Raw genomic sequence first — 19,964 nt, 5'->3', positions numbered from 1 at the left:
GCCCAGCCCAGCCCAGCCCAGCCCAGCCCTTTCCCCGGCTCATCGCGGCTGTGTGTCCGTCTCCTTGCAGGGGAAGCAGAAGAAGGCGCGGAAGTACGCGGCCATGAAGCGCATGATCAGCCTCCGGGACCAGCGCATGTGAGTGTGGCCGCGCCTGGGCCTGGTCCCGGTCCCATGGCGGGGCCCCGGAGCCGGCCCCGCGGGGCTGGCCGTCCCGCTGTCCCGATCGGGAGGAGATCCCTTCCCAGGCCTCTCCGCCGCTGCCGTCCCTCCCTGCCTCCCCCCCACCCAGGAGTGCCTCTGTTGCCTTGCAGTAACGAGAAGGACCGGGCGAAAGTCCGCGTGAAGAAGAAGGAGGACCCGAGTGCCATCAAGGAGCGGGAGGTGTAAGTGCCGCCGACGCTTTGGGGAGGGGGGGAGGGAAGGCGGGCGGGCCGGCCGGCCATGCTGCAAACTGCAACCAAGGGCCTTTCTGAGCAAAGCAGTCAGAATGGGAAGCGGTGCCCCAAACCAAGAGAGTTGGCTTTGGAGGTGGTGGGAGGCCTGACAGGTCACCCTCTCACACTGCCTTGTGTTGTTTGTGCTCGTTACCCTTCCGTCATTCTGTGTAAGTTGTAGGACTGGCTATGTTGGTAATTGCAATTAACTGATTTGAATTCTTTGTCTTCCTGGCAGCCCCCAGCATCCTTCTTGTTTGTTCTTCCAGTATAATACACAGTTGGGCCCCCCTTATCACATCCTGGTTGACACTAACTTCATCAACTTCTCCATCAAGGCCAAGCTGGACCTAGTGCAGTCAATGATGGACTGTCTCTATGCCAAGTGTGAGTGTCTGCATCACTCACAGCTTCGTCTGCGCCATGTAGTGCCGCGATGTGCATGTAATGTGCTTTATCAGCCTCATACTAATAGCTGAGGATAGCAGAAATCTTGAAAAAAAAAAAAAGATGTGTGGAACTGTCTTTGGTTTCAAACAGCAGTCTTAAATGCTAATGTCAACAAAGGTAAAGCATTAATAACTTAAAAATCTAAAATTAACATGGTATGGTCAAACTCAGTGGCTCTACATTTCGTCATTTTGCAACCTTGTCTGTTCTCATAAGTTTAAAACTGTAAGTAGTATGTTACAGAGTTCCACAATAGTTAACTGTTCCTGGGCATATGGGCAATACTGTAGGGGTCTGTAAAGAAATACTGCATGGTTTTAATATGGGCTTTTTTTGCATGTAGGTATTCCATGTATCACAGATTGTGTAATGGGTGAAATTGAGAAGTTAGGACAGAAGTATCGTGTGGCATTAAGGTAGGTGAAGGATGTTCTCCATTTCTCAAACTTAAGGTTTTAATATAAATAAATGAAAACCTCTTTCCATGACAGTGCTCTTACACTAGAGGGTGGTTAGGCTGTTGTAAAATGGCTGGAGTTTTAGATTATTTTTTTAAAAACTAAATGTTTGGTATGAGTGCACAATATTGATCTGTAAATCTTTTTCCCCTTCAGACTTTTCAAAATAGCGCTTACTCCTGTTTCTTAAAATATATGTAATTTGTTTTTTTAAATTATAGGAATTTCTAAAAATAAAGAAAGAAATGAGACAAGTCTTACAGAATCTCAGGTTATTCCTCTTGCAATCACGTACTGATAATTGTGTGATCTGTACAAAACTAGTCCAATGTGGTCCATGCTGTCCAGGCGTACCAGTCAGATGTATTGTTCTTTTTTTTTTTTTTTTTTTTTGGTCTGTTGTGTTGTAACGTATCCGAGTGCATCCCCTATACAGCTTTGATGTTCCCCTTTAGAGAGGAGTTGAAGTGTTCCTATATGCATGGTACAAAAGATCAGATACGAGAAAAAGTTCTAGTTCTTCCCACAGATAACATGTTTCAAGTGACTTTGTTAGGCAAGAGCTTAACATTGTGGGGATCTTGAACCCAACTAACAAGTACTAAGAAGTACTTAGCCTATAATAATTAGCCAGACAAATTGCATTATTTTTTTCTCCTCATTTCGGTTGACTATTGTGTACCATTTGCTCCATGCCTTCAGCCCCTGTTTTGAGAATAACGTGCTGCATATCATAGAAAGGGGCAATCCTTTTCCTCCGTGCTGTGTTACTGTGCACTCTGGTCTGATTGCTGTGATGCTGCCTTACGTGTCCCCACAGAATTGCTAAGGACCCTCGGTTTGAACGCTTGCCGTGTATGCACAAAGGAACCTATGCAGATGACTGCTTGGTACAGAGGGTGACTCAGGTATTTCTGTTTCTGAAATTTTCTATATTGCGCTAACATACTAAAAATTGTTGAACCCTCCTAGTTACTGATGACTTAAATTTCCCACAAAGTAACCAAATTCTTACTAAGGGGCACTCTCAGTCCCTAGCACAACTTTATTTGAGGCAAGGTATAGTCTTCCTGGAGCATTCTTCTTGTACAGGACAGTGTCAAGGAGCACTTGGGATGTGAAAGCTGTCAGCTGGGAAGGCCAAACAGACTTTGGATGTTTCTATGAGTCTGTTTTGATGAGTGAAAGGATCTTACTGGTCTGCTGTGGAGTTCTGTACAAGTCCCAGTAATGCCTCACTAAGGACTTGTAGGCCTCCTGTTAAATGAGCTCACTGAATAGAGGCTTTTTCTCAGCTTTGTCTTATTTCTGCAAGTTCACTGGTGTTGAATCTGATCCCCTCCTCTTTTTTTGCAGCACAAATGTTACATTGTGGCCACAGTGGATAAAGAGCTCAAGCGGAGAATACGAAAAATCCCAGGAGTGCCTATAATGTATATTTCCAGGCACAGGTAAGGGACCTCTGACAGGGAGGAACGCTGCGTGGCACAATCCGTGTCTGACAGGGACTCGTCACCGTGCACTTCTCTCCTGCGTTGTCTGTAGTGCAGGTTGCGGTAAAGGCCCGAGTGTCTGCACAAAAGTAGAAGTACAGCTGCTGCTGGGAAGAGACTGGTCACGGGTGTACCAGTGGGGCACTGACCAACTTTTAATGCAGTCTACATGTTCACTTGCTTTTACCTGGAAAACTAGTTTCCTGGAGGCCACTGTTTCCATAGATCAGTTTTGCTTACCAGCAGCAGCAGCAGGACTACCAGGCAAATGCATTCTACAGGTTCTTGAGGAAAAGAACCATTCTTGTTCCATGTCCTATTTGATAGCTTTGTGCATCTTCAGCTGAGAGACTGAATTTGCTTCTTAGATAAAAAACAAACCAAGTTAGAAGGATCCTAGTGCAGCAGTTTCAATGCAATAAATTTTTCCAGTATCTGCAGATACTGGCTCACTTTATTTTTTTTTTATATGCAACAGGAACAGTGATCTACTGTAAAAACATTTGCTTAAATTCAGTTCCTGTTCCTTCCAAAGCACTCGAAAAGTCTAGACTAAGAAAACTTTACTCATTTGTCATATCCAGTGTTTTTATACTTCTACATAATGTACAGCCCAGAAGATTTATTTTGCATAGAACCTATGCCAAATTATTTCACAGTATGGTAGATATGTTTGGCAGCATGATAAGGAGAGAGGTCAGGACGTGGAGAGAAAAGGGGGGAGAGATACTGGAAAGAAGGCAGTTGTGCTAGCAGTGGAGACAGTTACAATAGTAATATGCAGACAGAGCAGTATGTCAGAAATTAGGAATTTGATTGCTATAAATATATAAAGTTTTAACAGATCTACAATTAGAATGTGGCTAAGAGGATTTTTCTCTCAAAGCATCTTTCCCCTATATTGACTGTGGCCATGAATCATAAGTTGAATGGCCAAAGTTTTATTCTTCTTGGTGCTCTGCTCTTAAATCCTAAGTCAGATCTTACAAAACTATTTTTTTTTCCTTCTCTGGAGATGGTGAGTTTTTGAGATGCTCGATTTCTGAGTTTGAGGTGAAGGATAACAGCAACCTTATGAAGGCTTTTCACTTCTGGAAGTAATTTTTTTTCTTCCTGGGGATCTGAGCTGCAGATAGAAAGGCAACAAGGCTTCTTGCAGTTCAGTCTGCCTGTAAGCCTGTTGTTGCATGGGGAGGGGAGCAATGGGGAGTAGATTGTCTTCATAGGTTTTCCCTCTTTCTTTCTCAGATACAATATTGAGAGGATGCCAGATGATTACGGAGCTCCTCGATTCTAGCCTGTCCAGCCAGGCCATCAATGCCCGGATAAGAGTCCTTCTGGTTCCAACCCTCCTGCTTTCTTTTTTTTTTTTTTTTTTTTTTTTTGCTGGGACTGTGGGTGACATTGGACTGACTTAATAGCCTTGATTTTCTAAGAAAATCTACTTGGAAGACTCTGTTTTTATTAATCTTTGTTCTGAGTTGGCCTCATAGCTGGGAGAAGCGTATGGGAAAGCAAGGACAGCAGTGCCCAGAAGATGCCTGACTCCCTCTTCATTTGGATCACTGGAAAAAGTGATTTAAGCATTCTAAATTAAATGTTGGTTATGCAACTCTGGCTGAGAATGAAACCACAGAAATTTTAGAAGTCTGGCTGCAAGTGCAGCAATAGGAAACAAGTATTCTTCTGGGAAACTCCCTCACACCTCTCCCATGAGCAAATCGCAATCTGCATTCTGGACAAAAGCTGTCAAATCTGCACCAGTTGGCATGTCTTCTCTGGAACAGTGGTCTGGAAGATTTTAATTCAGAACTGATGGGCTTTTATTCAACTGTACAATGAATGAAGTTGGGTTAAGTGTCCTACTCAGATTCCCGTGTCTGTACTGGGTTAGCTGGCAGCTCGGTCCTTTTGCTTCTACGCAGAGTAATGGCAGGAGGGGGTTGGGTTGGGACAGACCTCTCCCTCTTGTTTGCTTGGCACCTGTGCACCTCAAAGCCTTATCCCTTTCATTAGGTGTCAGGGAAGAGGAAGAAAGTATCAGACTTTGACAGGAAGGTGTCAATCTGTGAAAGATACTAATGTGGGCTGGGAGCAGAGCAATGGCTGCAGATTGAGTCTCACAGAGACCTGCAGTATTTCCTGCAGGGAAGGAAGTGGTCAGAGCAGGGAGAGAAAAAAGAGGGTTAAGCCACATGGAGAAATGCAGTGGAAAAAATATTTCAAAGCTGTGACTCTGCATTCTCATATCTTCTCCATTACTCTCTAATTTTTATCATTATTACTTGGTCTTCTGATCTCTGCTCTGCAGTGTGGAGAACTGTCTTAAGACTGAGAGGCGAGAGACAATATGAGGGTCTCCAGGGGCCAACATGCCATAGTGTGCTTCCTGGCCAAAATGCTGGAGTTGGTGTATAAGTAAAGGATGAGACTGAAAATTTATATTATTGGCATAACTAAGAAAATTTCCAAGCTTTAATAGAGCTTTTATCCTGTGGTGCCTTACACTGATCTAGGATGCAGAGAATAGCTGGACTTAGATGTCTGTATGCTGGGCAGCATACAGTGAAGATAATACCTCATTTCCTGTCCTTGGGAAACGCCCTGATGTGCTAACAACTTTCTTGCTAGCACCTCGCCTCTACAAGTATTGCAGAAAGTTTTGGGAACATGTTGACCTTACCCTTTGTACTCTTTGCCTCCTGCAGGCTCACCGACCAAACTCATCCCTGAAATAACAGCATATTGACGCTTTCAAAACATAGCCCTTTCCAAGCTATCACAGTTGGAAGTCTATCATCTTGTGCATCTCCAGCCAGGAAGAGGGTAGCCAACAATCCTGAGATTTTACACTCACTATATAGTTGTACATTTCAAAAATAATATCCTTAGTTTTCTTCTCTCCGTCCAAGTCATGTATCTTTAAGCTCAGTGTTTTAAGTATCGTCATGAACACCTGAAGACCTCAGTCAAATGAGGACTGAGAAACAGTTGTAGGATTAGATTTGTGTAACTTGGTTTTCAGAATAATTCTAATTTTGAAAGATTTCTTCAAGTATAGACTTAACTAGAATTGGTCCTGTGCAGATAACTTCACTTAAATTAACCTAAATTGCAGGAGACTGGAAAAGAAAGAAATGGATGCTCCTGGTAATATTTGATAGAAGTCTCTTCTGGTGCTGGAGAAGTCAAAGGCACAACAACATGATGAATTTAGGGAATGCCTGTCTGCCTGCCTATTGGAGGGACTTAACAAAAATATACATATGTAGTATGAACTGTGGGTAGGAATCAAAGCAAACACCAAAGTCTTTTACTCCTTAAATTAATGCTCCTTGTAATCTGCCTTGCTTGTTTTAGTAACAGGAGCAGGAGCCTGGAATAGGCATAAGGCAATTCCTAAAGAAGTGTTAAGAGGGTTAGAGGATGAGCAGCAGGGAGAAAGTATTAGCAGAGAGCAAACCCATCAGGAAATTTTCATAAATTGAGTATAATTGGGAAGACAGAAAAACTTGGGTATTAAAGAGCCTGGTCAGAAGAGAAACACAGGACAGGAAGGGACCTCCTGAGTTATCAAGTGCTTCCCCTACAGTCCCAGGGAACCTGTGTAGCCAACACCTAGTTCACAGGGAACAATTTACTCCATGCACACCATGGCATCCCAACCTGAGATCCAACTCACAGTATGTCAAAGGAGGAAAGATCATTATCTATGTAACAGGAAAGACTTTGGTAAGTGAGAATGCTTTGATGTTCCTTCGAATACAGAACTCTGCCAGTCCAAACCAGAGGAGAAATTCCTTCCTGACTGAACTCTGACAGTTGGTTTAAACCTGCACCCGAATTTGATATCAAACAGATGCCTGCAATGTTTCTCAGTAACTAGGGAATCCAGCCTCCCCCCTAACATCCTGTCTCTTACTGTAGCCAGTTTCCATAGCTTCAGAAGACAGAAAACAATCAGAAAAGCCACAAAAAGAAGGTGTGAAGGTATGTGAAGAATAGGAGAAAATAGTTCCTACTCCTTTCTGGGATCCATCAGAAGGCCCAAGATTGCTGCAGCGTTACCACCAGAAAGAAGCTGCTGATCCAAGATGTGGCACTGGTTAATTGAGGGATAACTGAAATGTGGTAGAATAGCATTCAGAAGCAGGAAGAGCATGAGCTATTTAAAAATGAACTAAAACCAGCGTGATGACATGCATTAATCTTACAGATTGTAAGAGAAGAAGAGGACATAATGTGGGCTTAACAGGGTTGCTTTAGGACAAGGTGACGCTGGATAAAGCCAATGCATCCTGGCTAGCAGCAGTCAACTCTACTGCCCAAACCACATTTGGGTATTGATAAAAGCATCTGTCGAGTTACACTTTGGAAGTTACACTTTGACCTCCTCGATGTAGGCTGGAATACAATTGCTGCTGATAACGGTCGAGTAAGTGCATTTCTTCATAAGGGAACTAACAGGTTTCTTCACAATATTGAGTAACCACAACAAACAGCAATAATATCGGGAGAGACCTGCCTGCAGGAAATAACCTTGAGTAAACTGATCACAAGAGAACTCATTTGGACTGAATCGATCAGGAGGCTAAATTAAAGGGTGTTTGCCACAGGAATTCCCTATTTTGAAAGGACAGGCTGGAAAGCTTAGTCAGTGAGTAAACTGGCCCAAAGAGCTCACAGGTATAAACGTTTAGTACGTGTACCAGGTGGAGGAGATGGGGGCTAAAAGTACAAATGCTATCTGGAAGTCATATTCACTGCAAGAGAACTCTTAAGAGGAGCACCACCTTAGACAGAAAGGGATCAATAATCACATCTAGATGAAAAGAAAGGATAGCAAAGAATAGAAAAGACAGTTCTGTGCATATTGATTAAGATTGTTTTCTTAAAATATTTGCTTCTCACAACTTTAGTTTACACTCTACTTGAAGCTTTTCTTGTAGATTTCAGGGTGTATCACCTCTATTGGATTCCCTGGAATTTAATAACAAATGAACACACAATCCAGCTTTTCCAGCAGAGAGGACAAAGCTTTTTCTCTACCTAACAATCTGTTTTTCCCGATTCTTCTAACTGAAAAGCCTTTGGACTTTTCCTCCAACACCTGCCTTTATCCACTGTCTGGGCATCCTTGATTAACCAGCCATGAGCTAGAGACTGACCATGAGAAGAATTGCTCACGTTTTCTATATTTGGGAAGGGGGGCAAGCAGTGAGACACCACAACACTGGTGCACTGCTGACCTAAACAGTAGCCCTGAGGCTTCGCTGCCCAGGTGCTAGAATTGACACACACAAACCCTCATGTCGTTTCTCTACAACAGGAGTTCAGCACTGTGCATAAATCTTTGCTAACTGGCTACAGAACGTATTCCTATGTTTAACTCATACTTCAGTGTGGGAAGAGAGAAACACAGGAGAATATTCCTCAGGACAGTTGCTTCTGGAACAGATGAGGCAATTTCACACATCTGCTGCTCCATCCTCATTTTTGCCTCTCCAGTTTATCACCAGTGTATTCACTGAAAACCAGACGGAACCATTCACACCATTTCTAGGGGCTGGATGACCAAGCATGGCCGCCGGCCCCACGCAGAGGGTCCACGCCATCATTCGTGAGGCTGCAGAGCCCCTTTGCGTTAGAACACTTTTCCCGCAGCCTGGCTCAGCTGGATTTATGGCCGCGCTCGTTTCACCCTTTCATCACTACCAACAATTAACTAGCTCTGCCATCGCACCTCGGCTCACCGACACCGGGTTTGCCGTAGCCCCGCGGGGCTAAAGGCGCCGCGACCCCCGCCGTGGGCCGCAGCCGTTGCCCGCGGCGGCACATTCCCCGACCGGAGCAGCCGCGGAAACATGGCCGCCGCCGCACCGGGGTAACCGAGGTCAGCGGCGCCGCCGCCCCGCCAGCAGCACGGCCTGCGGGAGGCCGCCGGGAGCCCGGCCACGCCTAGAGGGGCGCTCGTGGGCCTGCTCGACGCACCCCAACACAAAATGGAGCCCCGACCCCTTCTCCCTCCCGCCCCCGCCGCTCCAGCTCCCTTCCGTTCTCTGCCTCTCCCTTCTCCGAGCCCACCGGGGGCGGGCGGGGAGCGGGGAGGCGGCGCTCTGCACTCCGCCCCTCTCTATGCCCCCTGCCGCTTAGGTTGGCGTCCTCCCTCCCGCAATGACGCCTACTGCCCGCTAGGAGGCGCGCTGCCGGCGCCGAACGCCCGACGCGGGGCGCCTCTCGACGCTCTAGCGCCTGGCTCGCGCTCTACTGCCTGGGAGGGCGGTGCGCCTGCCCGCGCAGGCGCCGTGGGCCGCACGCGCCGCCGCCGCCGCGGCCTGTGGAAGCGCCGAGCTCCGCTCCGCTCCCGCCGCCGCATCCCCGCCATGTACCCGGCCTGGGGCTTGTACGGGGCGGCGGGGCACTACCCGCCGCCGCCCACCTCCATCCCTCCCCCGCCGCTGCCCATCCCTCCCCCCAACGTGCCGCCTCCCGCCGTCCCGCCGATGCCGCTGCCCAGCTACCCGCCGCCGGGCCCCGCGCCCCCCAGCGCCGCCACCACCGCCCCGCCGCCGCCGCCCACCGGTACCTCGGGGTTCCTGAGCCTGCAGGAGCAACATCTGGCGCAGCTGCAGCAGCTCCAGCAGATGCACCAGAAGCAGCTGCAGTCCGTGCTGTTGGGACCGCCGCCGCCCCCGGGGCCGCCCCCTCCGGGGCTGCCGCCGCCGCCGCTGCCCGGCTCCTTCACCGACTGGCAGCAGCCGCCGCCGCCCGTGCCGCCGCCGGTCCGCAGCTACCAGAAGCAGTTCGCCCACCGCGACCCGCCGCCGGCAGCCCGTAAGCCGCCCGTCGCCCCCCGGGAGCGCGACGGGCAGGAGCCGCCGGGCGGGCACGGCGAGTGGGGAGAGCCGGTGCCCTCCTCGCCGGTCCCCATGGACATGGAGCTGTCCTCGCCGCCGCAGTCCCCGCAACCCGCCGCCCAGGCCTACCTGCCCCCCGCCCAGGCCTACCTCCCCCCGACCCAGCCGCCCCCCACCCAGTCCCCGCCGCTCCAACCTTACCTGTCCCGGGCGCAGGCTTCCCAGCCACCCCCCTCCTTCTCCGAGCCGCCACCCTCCTACTTGGAGCCCCCGCCGGCCACTGCTTCCCAGCCCTACCTGCCGCCTCCTGCCCAGGGCTACATGGCACACCCTCAGCCCTACCTGCTCTCCTCCCAGGCCTCCCCTTCCCAGCCGGCTCAACCCAGCCTGGCCCCCTCCATTCCTCCCCCGGCCAAGCCATCGCAGGCCCACTTTCCCCCACCCCAGCAGGCCTTGCCCCTGCCTGCCGCTGCCCAGCCGGAGGCCACGCAAGGAGCCACGAAGGACACCAGCGGCACCGAGCAGCCGGACCCCTCTACCATGACCCCCCAGGTAAGGTGATGCCACCTCCCCGCACTCGCCCCTGCGGCCCCAGCTGTCAGCAGGGAGTCGCCAGGGCAGGGTAGCGATTAACCGCTGGCGGCCACTGGGTGTTGCAAAGGTCCCCGAGTAAGGACACTTAATAAACAGGCTGTGTTTGCATAGTGCTTAAAGGGTTTGGACACAACCCTTGGAAGTCCAGGAATGGCACGGCTCAGACGAGACTCCATAAATGCTTCTTTATCGAGTGGTGGTTGTCAGGATGTAACCCATTGTCATTTTTCAAGAGGAAATGAGTTGTTTAGGGAGACGTCTAAGTCCAGGCAAAATTTAATTTTCTTGGGGAATTTGTTGGTCTCTGGAGAATTGTTTTCCAAAGTACAGCATGTGGGTGACCTGCACCAAACCTTTGTTGACTTCGTCTGGCCTGTTGTGAGACGCAGCTTATTGCCCGTTGCAGGATGAGTGCCTCTTGTCTTCAGTGATTTCTTCATTTAGTTTACTCATGGGGTCGTGTTTCAGTTGTCTGTCTGATCGATGTAGAATTGTGAATATTTTAATCTTACCATACATAGTTAAAGCTGCGAAAGTGTTTCTGTCACAGTACATAGTTATCCTTTACTTAGACTTACACGTTTTGTGCTATGTGTGCTTGATTTGCTAGTATCAAATTGTATGGGGCACTGGAGGGAAACGTTCTAAAATGCTTTTGAGGTGAGAAATATTGCTAATGCTGTATGGTTTTAATGTGTACACTAGGGCCAAAATGCCTGCAAAGTGTTCGCATGCTTCACTTCCTAAATGTGCAGTTCCAGTGAACTTGGTGTGACCGTTCATATGCATTAAGTTAGGGACAATTCAGCTGCTTAAGGTTAAGCATGCACAGAGACACATGCGTTGGGTCCTCAGCTGTGTATACAGGTCAGTCAGATTCACTGAGGCTTTTGTTAATCGCTTTTTTAAATGTATCTATTAAAATTCTATACCAATACCGAAATACGTTTGGGAATGCATCATTTTTAAGTTTGCACCATATAACTAATCACTGCCTAGCAAAGTGATGCTTTCAGTTAATGAATTTAATTTTACAAAGATTTGGAACAGTGCTAGATGATCTTTTACAGTGATAGCAGTGGGACTCATTAAATTTTTTAATGACAAAACTGAAACCTTGAAAAATCAGGTGTAGAAAGTGATGTTAATTCAGTATTGAGGCTGCTTGCTGATTTCTTAAATTATTGAACTCCAGATCAAACAGTAAACTGTAATTCCCCCCCTTATGTAGCCTGAAGTTTCGTTAATATTATTTAATTGTTCCTCAACCACTCGCTCCTTTCCAGAAGAGTTGCAAGTAGTGCATTAAGCAGAACTTGCAAGAAGCAGAATACTGCTGAAATTCACATTGTCTGGTTTATGAGTGTTTATACAAATAACTTTTGTCTTGAGTAGTTTGTTTACTTTCGTGCACAATTCGGTGTTAATTCAAAAGGAGTATGGTAGTTTGCTGGTCATAAATTTGTTGTAACAGATTGATACGATTTTGGCTATCTTAAGCTGTAAAGTGAGGCAGGATTTGGAGCAACAAGTCCTCACACAACAGGAATAGGAAAAGCAAAGCATAGCGATGCTTTCTTGCTAATGATCTTAAAAGCCAAGTAGAGAAGTACTGTAATTTGCCATTTATAAGATCCTATTAAGCCTTTGTTTAAAGTCATAAGTGAAAACAATTCTCATCCCACAGTAACAGTTGCTGCAGCCAAATAGATCAGTGTTTTTTCTCTTAACGTAGAAAATATTATGCAATTTGCTGTGAGTTAGTGTTTTATTATTTCCCTTTCCTGTCTAAAAATAAGATACTGCTCTTTGCCTTGACAATATTGTGAGTTTAGCGTCGTTTCTTACATGGGTGTACAGTTGGATTAAATTACTGGATTCTTGTATTTCTCTACAATCAGATGCATCTTTTGTCAAGTCCTGTTAAAATACCTGTGGTATTTCATTAATGCTCCATCTGATATTTGGATACTGTGTGCTGCTGTTTATTTACAGTAATAAACAAATGTCTGTGGGTGCATCTGTACCCATGAATACGCATTTATCTACACCTGTTAAAGCTACCTTAGCTTTACCATGTCACCTTTCAGCAGGCTGCCATACTCTTTAAAATCCCTCCTTTGTTTTATAAAGGGTGCTAAACCATTCTTTTGCTATCTTATTGGAAAGGGACCAAGTGTCCCCCAAAATCGACATTAAGTTACAGCCTAAGATCACCTAAACTCATTTTGAAGTAGCCTTTTGGTGTGGGCTCTGCGTTATCATTTTTGGTGGTATGTCCTGTGGTCAGGAGCTGATAGCGCTGGTTTCAGTGTTCCCTGTGCAATGTAAAAGACATAGTCTCTTAGCCTAAGATGGAAAAAGGCATACAGTGATGCTGGTGTGTTCCTTGGGCTTAAGGATTGTAACTGGACTTGGAGAATGACAGTCATGGTGAGGAGATAAGCACTCAAAGAACTGAACTTTTCGCCATCAGGAGTTTTCTACGCTAGCACTTCTGTTTTGCTCAGACTAAGCTGTAGAAATCTACCTTTCCACTTTTCTCACGCTTTTCAGATAGAACCTGCAATATCTGTGTCACTGACTTCATCTCCTGCGAAGAATAGGTGACAGGATATTATAGCTCTTTGTGTGAACCCCTGGTCATATTATGAGTTTTAGCTCTTTGTCCAGTTGGTAGAATGAGGAGGAAGCAAAATGGATCTGTGGAGACAACAATTTTGTGGCGGTAGAAGAGGTGCTCACCGAGCATAGCATCCAGCGCTGTGGTGGTAAATCACCTTGTAATGCCTTTTGAGAAGGGTCATTGAACCAGCTTTTGTATAGGGAGGGATGTGTGCTCCTCCCTGGTGTTCAAAATTGTACTGACTACAGCATCTTAAAGATTTCTGAGAGAGTCTGTGCTGGAGCGTGAGTGCACATCCTCCACCCAAAGACGTGACAGCATTTCTGAGTATATTATTGTTAAAAAGAGTCTTAGCAGGAGTTATTGCAGGATCAACATAAAGTCCAAGAAGCATAGCCTCTCCTTTCATTGACCTCATCTCCAAGTTACAGTTTTACAGAAGCATTTTTTTTTTCTAAATACAGTTCCATGTTTAATTGTGTCTGCTAGATTGCTACCAATAGAAAGCATCATTCCTGATTTGAGTGTGAGGTAGGCTTTTGGAGGAAGCTTGCACTTCTTTTAAACTTCTGTTAAGATAGGCAGAGTGTTTCAGTTTTGAGAACTCCTATCAGACAGCACGTACCACTTTGTTGTTGTCACGCTTAAATTTTAAAATATCTGTATCTTTTGGATTCTTTTCTGTTTCTGAGTGGGCTTTATATAGGTGTCTTTTTTTAACTGTACATGCTTAGATGGAAGGGAAGAGCAGGTGATATGAAAGATGTAGAGCAGTCACAGATTCTCAGAGGTGGTGGAGTTGACATGAGAACACAGCAATTGTTGCACTAGGTCAGACCAAAATTGCAGTATGTTATCGTTCTGTTTTTGACAGTGACTAAAAGCAGATGCTAAGAGAGTAAATTAAAAATCAAGTGTATAATGCTGCTTCCCTAAAATATAGGAGCTGCCTTAGCTGCAACTGATGTCTTTATTTTTAAAATCTATATTTTTCTTCTATGAGCTTATAGAGCTGTGTCTTGAATCCACAAAATTTTAGCCCTTACAGTGGTCTCTGGTGGGGACTTTGGTAGCAACAGGCCATGTCAGGTGAAGAGCTGCTTCCAAAGTGTTTTAAATCTATGTCCTGCTAGTCTGATTAGATGCCTGATATTTCTTTTATTGGAAGAGATTCAGAACTGTCGATTCCTATTCAGAACTTTTTAAGAAGCACCACTACTTAAGTGTTGAGATACTTTTCTTTAGTCTTTTGTTCTTTATGTTGTTGCTTTGGAGCTACTGTCATCTGCCAGGAGTACTCTAATTCCAGCCTGAAATATTTAAAACTGAAAGCTTGATCACTTCTTAAATGGATAATTTTTTTGAGTGCAACCGTATCTATTTACCTCTTCAGCTATTGGATGAATCAGAATTAATAAGAATTCAGATGATAAATAATACTCACTGTATGCAGGTTCTGGTCATTCTTTTCCCTTTCCTTTATTCAAATCTCTCTACCACAATTTCTCATCTATTGTTTTCACTCTACTTGATGTCTGTGCTCTTTGTTCATCCTCTTAATCTTTTTTGTACATTTCTTCCTTTTTTCTCTTTACTACTCCTTCACTCATACTCCATTTTCCCTTCATTTCACCTATTAGTCTCATAAGTACGTATAGTTGTTAAGAAATAAAAAGCACTAAAAATAAGTATGGTACTTACCACATGTCTGTAGTAATTTGGCTTATTATTGACCATCTTTCTGCTTTCCATTATCATTCTCTTTAGTTGTAAGCTCTTTGAGGTAGAAAGCAAATTCTGCTGTGGGTACTATGCTTCACATAGTGGTTTCTGAATTTTGATTTGATCTTCTGACATCCATTACAACGCTGTTGGTGATGAAGTGAGTTTTCCCTCAAAAGTGATTTTAAAACTTTTCTAGAGTATGATTCTAATGACTGTCATGAAATTATTTTTGTGGTTTTTTTCCTGTGAAAGCTGTCTTAGAAAATTTGTCTGTTGTAGGAACAGCAGCAATACTGGTACCAACAGCACCTGCTTAGCCTGCAGCAAAGGGCAAAAGCCCATGTTCAGGGACAGCAGCAAATGAAAGGTCCGGTAGTGAAGGATGCATCTGAGCAGAGAGCAAAGTCTGAAGAAGGGAAAATGAGTGCTTCAGCTCAGCAGTCTGAACCTCCTCCACTTAATGAATCCCTGCCTCCAACTTCCAAAGAAGACGAGTCTTCTCTTACATCCACTGAAACTCAGGTAGGCTTTGTAAAGTGATGCCACTCCATTTGTTGTGCTAGGTGGGACAAAGAAACAAGAAAATAATGCTATCCAGTTCTCTGTGTAACAATAACTGAATATGGTAAAGCAATGTTAAAAGACCGTTTGCGAAAGCTGCACCAATTAAAAAAAAAAATACGCTCCCTGTATATAGACTTCAGGAGTCACACATGCACCAGGTGAGTCCAAGCTTGACTCACTCACACCTTCCCCAACATTTTCATCTTTGTCTGTGAGATACACTTTGTAATACCTAAGTGCAAAATCACATAGTTGGTAGATGAGGAATGCTGTCTTTAAGAGGCTATTTCTTCATTCCTCTCTGGCAGTTTGTCAATTCTGGCTCCCCTTCTCTCAGTGTGTTATAGTTTGTCTGAAAGCCAAGAACTTTGCACAGAATATTTTTGTCGACCTGCTTAGTAACAGTTACTACATAATGGGTGTAGGTCGTGATTGATATTTGAACATATTACTGTAAGGTAGTAGATAACCCTGCAGCACGTACTCCACTTTAATTTACAGTGTGTGAGTTCTTCCCAAGTGACAAAAATAATGCACTTGGAGTTACTTTACCTCATCATGAAAAGGCACTGTTTTCTCATTATATTTGCTGTGAGCAACAGATCACAGATCTGCATTAATCTCTTTCCTGTAGGTAGTTTCTGTATGTACGAATACCCTAATTGCCATCAGCCTAACCTTTAGATCAGAGCATTCACATCAAGAGTAAATGAAATAAAAATTATCCTTCCGGAAGCTGTGGGTGGCCAGAACACTGAAGTACAGAGTGATAAAATAATGAACACTGAGAAAATTCCTGTAAACTTGGTAGTGACAAAGTGTTTTTTTTCTTCTGACAGAAGGAGCTTTCCTTTATTTATAGTATTTGTCTTTTTCTCTAGCTCAATATTGAACCTCCCGATGACCCTGAAGAAGACTTGAGATTGCAGCAATTGCAAGCAGCAGCAGCTCAATGGCAGCAGCATCCCCATCACCGGGTTGGATTTCAGTATCAGAGAATAATGCAGAAGCATGCCCAGCTGCAGCAGATCGTACAGCAGTATCAACAGATCATGCAACAGCCTCCACACTTACAGGTGAAACACTAAGGAGATGGTGTTTGATATGCTTCTGGGTGACCTAGCACTCATGGTCTGCTGAAAAACAAGTAGTTGGTTAATTTGCCGTGGTTGGCTTATTTGTCTAGCTTCTTTTTCTGCTTGGGTAGAAGTCTATATCCCCTTTTGCTACTGTAGGTCTACTTCATAGTGAAGGAATAATTAACAGATGGTGATGAAGCTTCAGTAGGGTGAGAAATACAAGACTTTACGCTTGTCATAAGATTTTTCAGACTTACTTGGGTGATACAGGAGCAAAGCTGAACACAATGCTGAATTTATTCAGTTTTGAATGTTTTACTGCTGAAGAAACAGTTCATTATATGGAGTAATTTGGTAGCTGCTTTTTTTTTTTTTTTTTACAACATTGTGTAGTACAAAAATTAATATGTGCAATGATGAAGTAAGCATAGATTCCAAAAATATGCAGTTAAAGTAATTAAGAAAATCACTGTCTTACATTACTCTTGACTCAATCAGTGAAATAAAATAAGTCTTAATAACAAGTTTGGATAATTATATCAGTGTTGCAGCCTTTAAGCTTTTAAATAGAAGTTGATTACTGTATTAAAGAGTTGAATCAGCTTTTTCTGGATTGGTGGAGTTTGTCCATTAAGCATTTGTTTGTAGCTTGAGTTGTCCGCTTGTATAAAAAAAGCTCTTAATTGTGAACCCGAAAAATCTCAGACAAGATCAGGCCATGGATATTAGAACCTGTATCTACACATAATGAAGGACAGTACCTCCTTTAAAGAAGCTTCACTGTGTAAATAAGATCTGACAAAGGCTTAGAGAGGAATAGTTGCATACAGTTGAAGCAACTCAGAGCAGGTTAACAGCAGAAACTGAAACCTTGAGAAATAGCCACATACTGTATATATTGAAAGTGTGAAGACTGATTTGGGCTTTAGTCATTGTTAGCATCCAGTAATAATACAGCTTGGAGCCCTTTGATTATAGCTTTCTTAATCTGTCTTGTTTAAAAAAAAAAAAAAGGCAAAAAAAAAAAAGCCTTTTATACATAAATATCCTGAGTTATGAAATATGTAAATTGTCACAATGACTTTAGATGTCACAGTTGGTGTTTGCTTTTGTTTCAGTGTAGTTCTTCCTTAAGCTTCTGCCCAAGTTAGAAGTTGTGGTACTACAAGTGATACTGAAATATGTGGCTCTGAAAATAATAAGATGGTATTTTGTAGCTATTCTTGTCTTCTCGTTGCAGACAATGTCAGTGGACATGCAACTGCGACATTATGAGGCACAGCAAAAACAATTCCAGCAGCTTTATAAAGACTGGGAGCGATCAATGAACCAACAGTGGCAGCATCAGCTTCAAACCTACCCTCACAAAGACCAGCTTCAAGAGTATGAGAAACAGTGGAAAGCATGGGATGAACAGATGAAGGTCACTCAGTCCCACCTGCAGGAGAAAGTGAGCTCGCTCCAAAATCTGAAGAATCAGTATCCTGCGAATGTTTCGCTGCCACCTCCGTTTGTTCCGTATTCTCAAACCACTCAAGGCGGCATTCCTATTATGCCTCCAACTTTACCTTCAACTACACCTCCGCTGGTCCCTCCACCTCTCTCTTCCGTTTCTCAGTTATCTAATTCCTCTGCCCCTTCAGGATCCAGTTCTCAAAGCAGTCAATCTACTGAGACACCAAGGCCAGCTCTGCTTCCCACCCCTGGTACCTATGCATCAAAAATAGCTAGTTCAACTGTCTATTCACCTTATCATTCTCAAGTAAGTTCATCCTTTGGCTCTTCAGACCATGGGAAGTCTCAAATTCATCTTAATAAGCAAACTGTCTCTGTTTCGTCTGAGCAAGGATTTGGGGAAGTGAAAGCCACTTCTGCAGTATCTTCAACACATGCACCTACCATGCAGGATAAACCAGTGAGGTCGGGTGGATTGCTTCCAGATCCTCCCAGATCAGCACGTTTTGAAGGCCCCAGAGGCCCTAGGTAAGGATGTTTTTGTTGATTTATGCATTTTTCCAGGCTACAGGACATTCAGTGGTATATTAAGAAATTAAACATATCTCTTATTCTCAGATTTTCCTGAGGTTGTGTGAAGTGTGCTTGTTTGGTGGAAGTTTTGTTTTTAATTATGTACACCATGCTCTGTATTTATCTTATTAAGGCAAGGATAGATAGATGCCTTTCACCTCAGCATTATCTAGAGTAGATTTTTTTTTTTTTTTTTTCTGGTACAATGCTTGGGCACACTGCACCCTTTTCGTTCCCAGCATCATAACAGCCCTTTCGTGAAAACAGGAAAGCTGTTGTATATATTTGACATGTCTTTGCTGTCTTTGGTCTGAAGTTGATAAGTCACCCTTGAAAGAGTGATCCTATATGAAAAGTGATCTAAATTCCCAGCGTTTTGTCTGTGGTACTTGGAATACAGTTTAGGAAAATCTAAAGCAAAAATGTTGAAGGATTGTTTTTAAGGTGTTGCTATGTATGATAGCACTTTAATGTAGGCATTCTGAAAGGGATTGAGGAAAGTATTTAGAAATATATTGAGTTGAATATACTGGCATAGCTAGTTACTGGCAATTTAGATGCTATTTATTTTTTAGAAGCAATAAAAAGTACTCTGTAGTACAAGTTTTATTGCAAAAAGAATTCAAAGCTGTTCAGCAGTACTTCTAGAGTGAGAGAGTTCTGCAGCTACATGGTTGTCCTATTCAGTGCATTTATTTCAAAATGACTGATAAGAGAGGTAGTACTTGTCTTACGTACAAATCAGTGGTTTTCTACACATGTGGCATTCAAACAATTGTATACAAGAGAGAGAAGGAAAGAAATGAAGATTTGAGCCTTAGGATATTAGCCTTAGTATTATTTGCCACTTTTTCTTTTGCTCTCTGTCATGATGGTCTTGGTTTTGAAGGTTACTGTCTGTATCTTTTGGTAAGATACAGTTTTGTTCAAATTTAAATCTTCGTTTTATCAGGTGGATGGCCTGCTGCCTTAATGTAAAGCTACTCTAAAAGCCGATGTTCTGTCTTTCATGTAGTTTTATATCTACTATATGGTTTAATCCACGATCTTGTTCTTAGAATGTTTTTCTTTCATACTTCACTTGATACCAGCTTGCAAAACCAACATCTGTTCTGTCTGCTTACTAGTTCAAGGCAAATTGATGTGATGCATACTGAATCAAAGAACGGTGTTGTTCTGTTAAATTGTATCTATCCTTACATAGTCTGCTAGACTTTACAATCGTATCTTCATGTTTATTTCCCTTCTCTGTGCTTCCATAATGATAATTCATGAATAATATAAATAATTAATTAATTGCTAGCAATGTAAATGAATTTTTTTCTAACTTTGAATAATTTTCTACCTCCTGATGGTTTTTAATAAGTGTTGTTTCTGGCCCTGGGGATTTATAGGATGTACAGTTCTGAACAGACTGTTTTAATTATTTGCTAGTGCATGTCTTTTATGTGTGTTGGTTTAGAGCTCAGTGATGTGTGATGATGGGGTATGGGTAATCAAAAATTTCTAGAATGCACATACAGGAGCTCTGGTTTTGAGCATACTTACAGTGTATAATTTAACACTGTAACCCCTGTGTATACCTATATTGTGATTGCATGACCATTCTAGGGTTTTACCAAAGATTTTTTAAAAATCTTTTTAGTATTTCTT

The 19,964-nt window shown here is 43.7% G+C and overlaps 2 protein-coding genes across 9 annotated transcripts in view; both read left to right on the top strand.

Moving 5' to 3' along the window:
• Position 1: 1 nt before the first annotated feature.
• Positions 2-4,455, top strand: FCF1 (FCF1 rRNA-processing protein). 2 transcript variants are annotated; one of them, XM_086750245.1, is made up of 7 exons: positions 2-138; positions 315-386; positions 676-824; positions 1,231-1,303; positions 2,166-2,253; positions 2,702-2,796; positions 4,087-4,455. In XM_086750245.1, the coding sequence occupies exons 1-7, from the start codon at positions 104-106 to the stop codon at positions 4,133-4,135; spliced, it is 561 nt and encodes a 186-aa protein (XP_086606371.1). In that variant the 5' UTR covers positions 2-103; the 3' UTR covers positions 4,136-4,455. The 2 variants fall into 2 exon arrangements, 1 of the variants encoding a protein (XP_086606371.1); XR_015258830.1 differs by lacking the exon at positions 4,087-4,455 and having other exon boundaries at positions 2,048-2,253; positions 2,702-2,763.
• Positions 4,456-9,171: 4,716 nt separating this feature from the next.
• YLPM1 (YLP motif containing 1) overlaps positions 9,172-19,964 on the top strand; it is a 40,268-nt gene continuing 29,475 nt past the window's right edge. For all 7 annotated transcript variants that reach the window (XM_086750243.1, XM_086750242.1, XM_086750244.1 and 4 more), the window contains exons 1-4: positions 9,172-10,247; positions 14,920-15,162; positions 16,086-16,280; positions 17,524-18,266. In XM_086750243.1, coding sequence (XP_086606369.1) covers positions 9,222-10,247; positions 14,920-15,162; positions 16,086-16,280; positions 17,524-18,266 — 2,207 coding nt within the window. In that variant the 5' untranslated portion in view covers positions 9,172-9,221. The remainder of the gene's footprint in view (positions 10,248-14,919; positions 15,163-16,085; positions 16,281-17,523; positions 18,267-19,964) is intronic.

This window comes from Chlamydotis macqueenii, chromosome 5 (genome assembly GCF_036417535.1).
Source record: "Chlamydotis macqueenii isolate bChlMac1 chromosome 5, bChlMac1.mat, whole genome shotgun sequence".
Classification (NCBI taxonomy): domain Eukaryota; kingdom Metazoa; phylum Chordata; class Aves; order Otidiformes; family Otididae; genus Chlamydotis; species Chlamydotis macqueenii.
The sequence above is the reverse complement of the archived record's forward strand: the minus strand, read 5'-3'. Positions and strand labels throughout refer to the sequence as shown.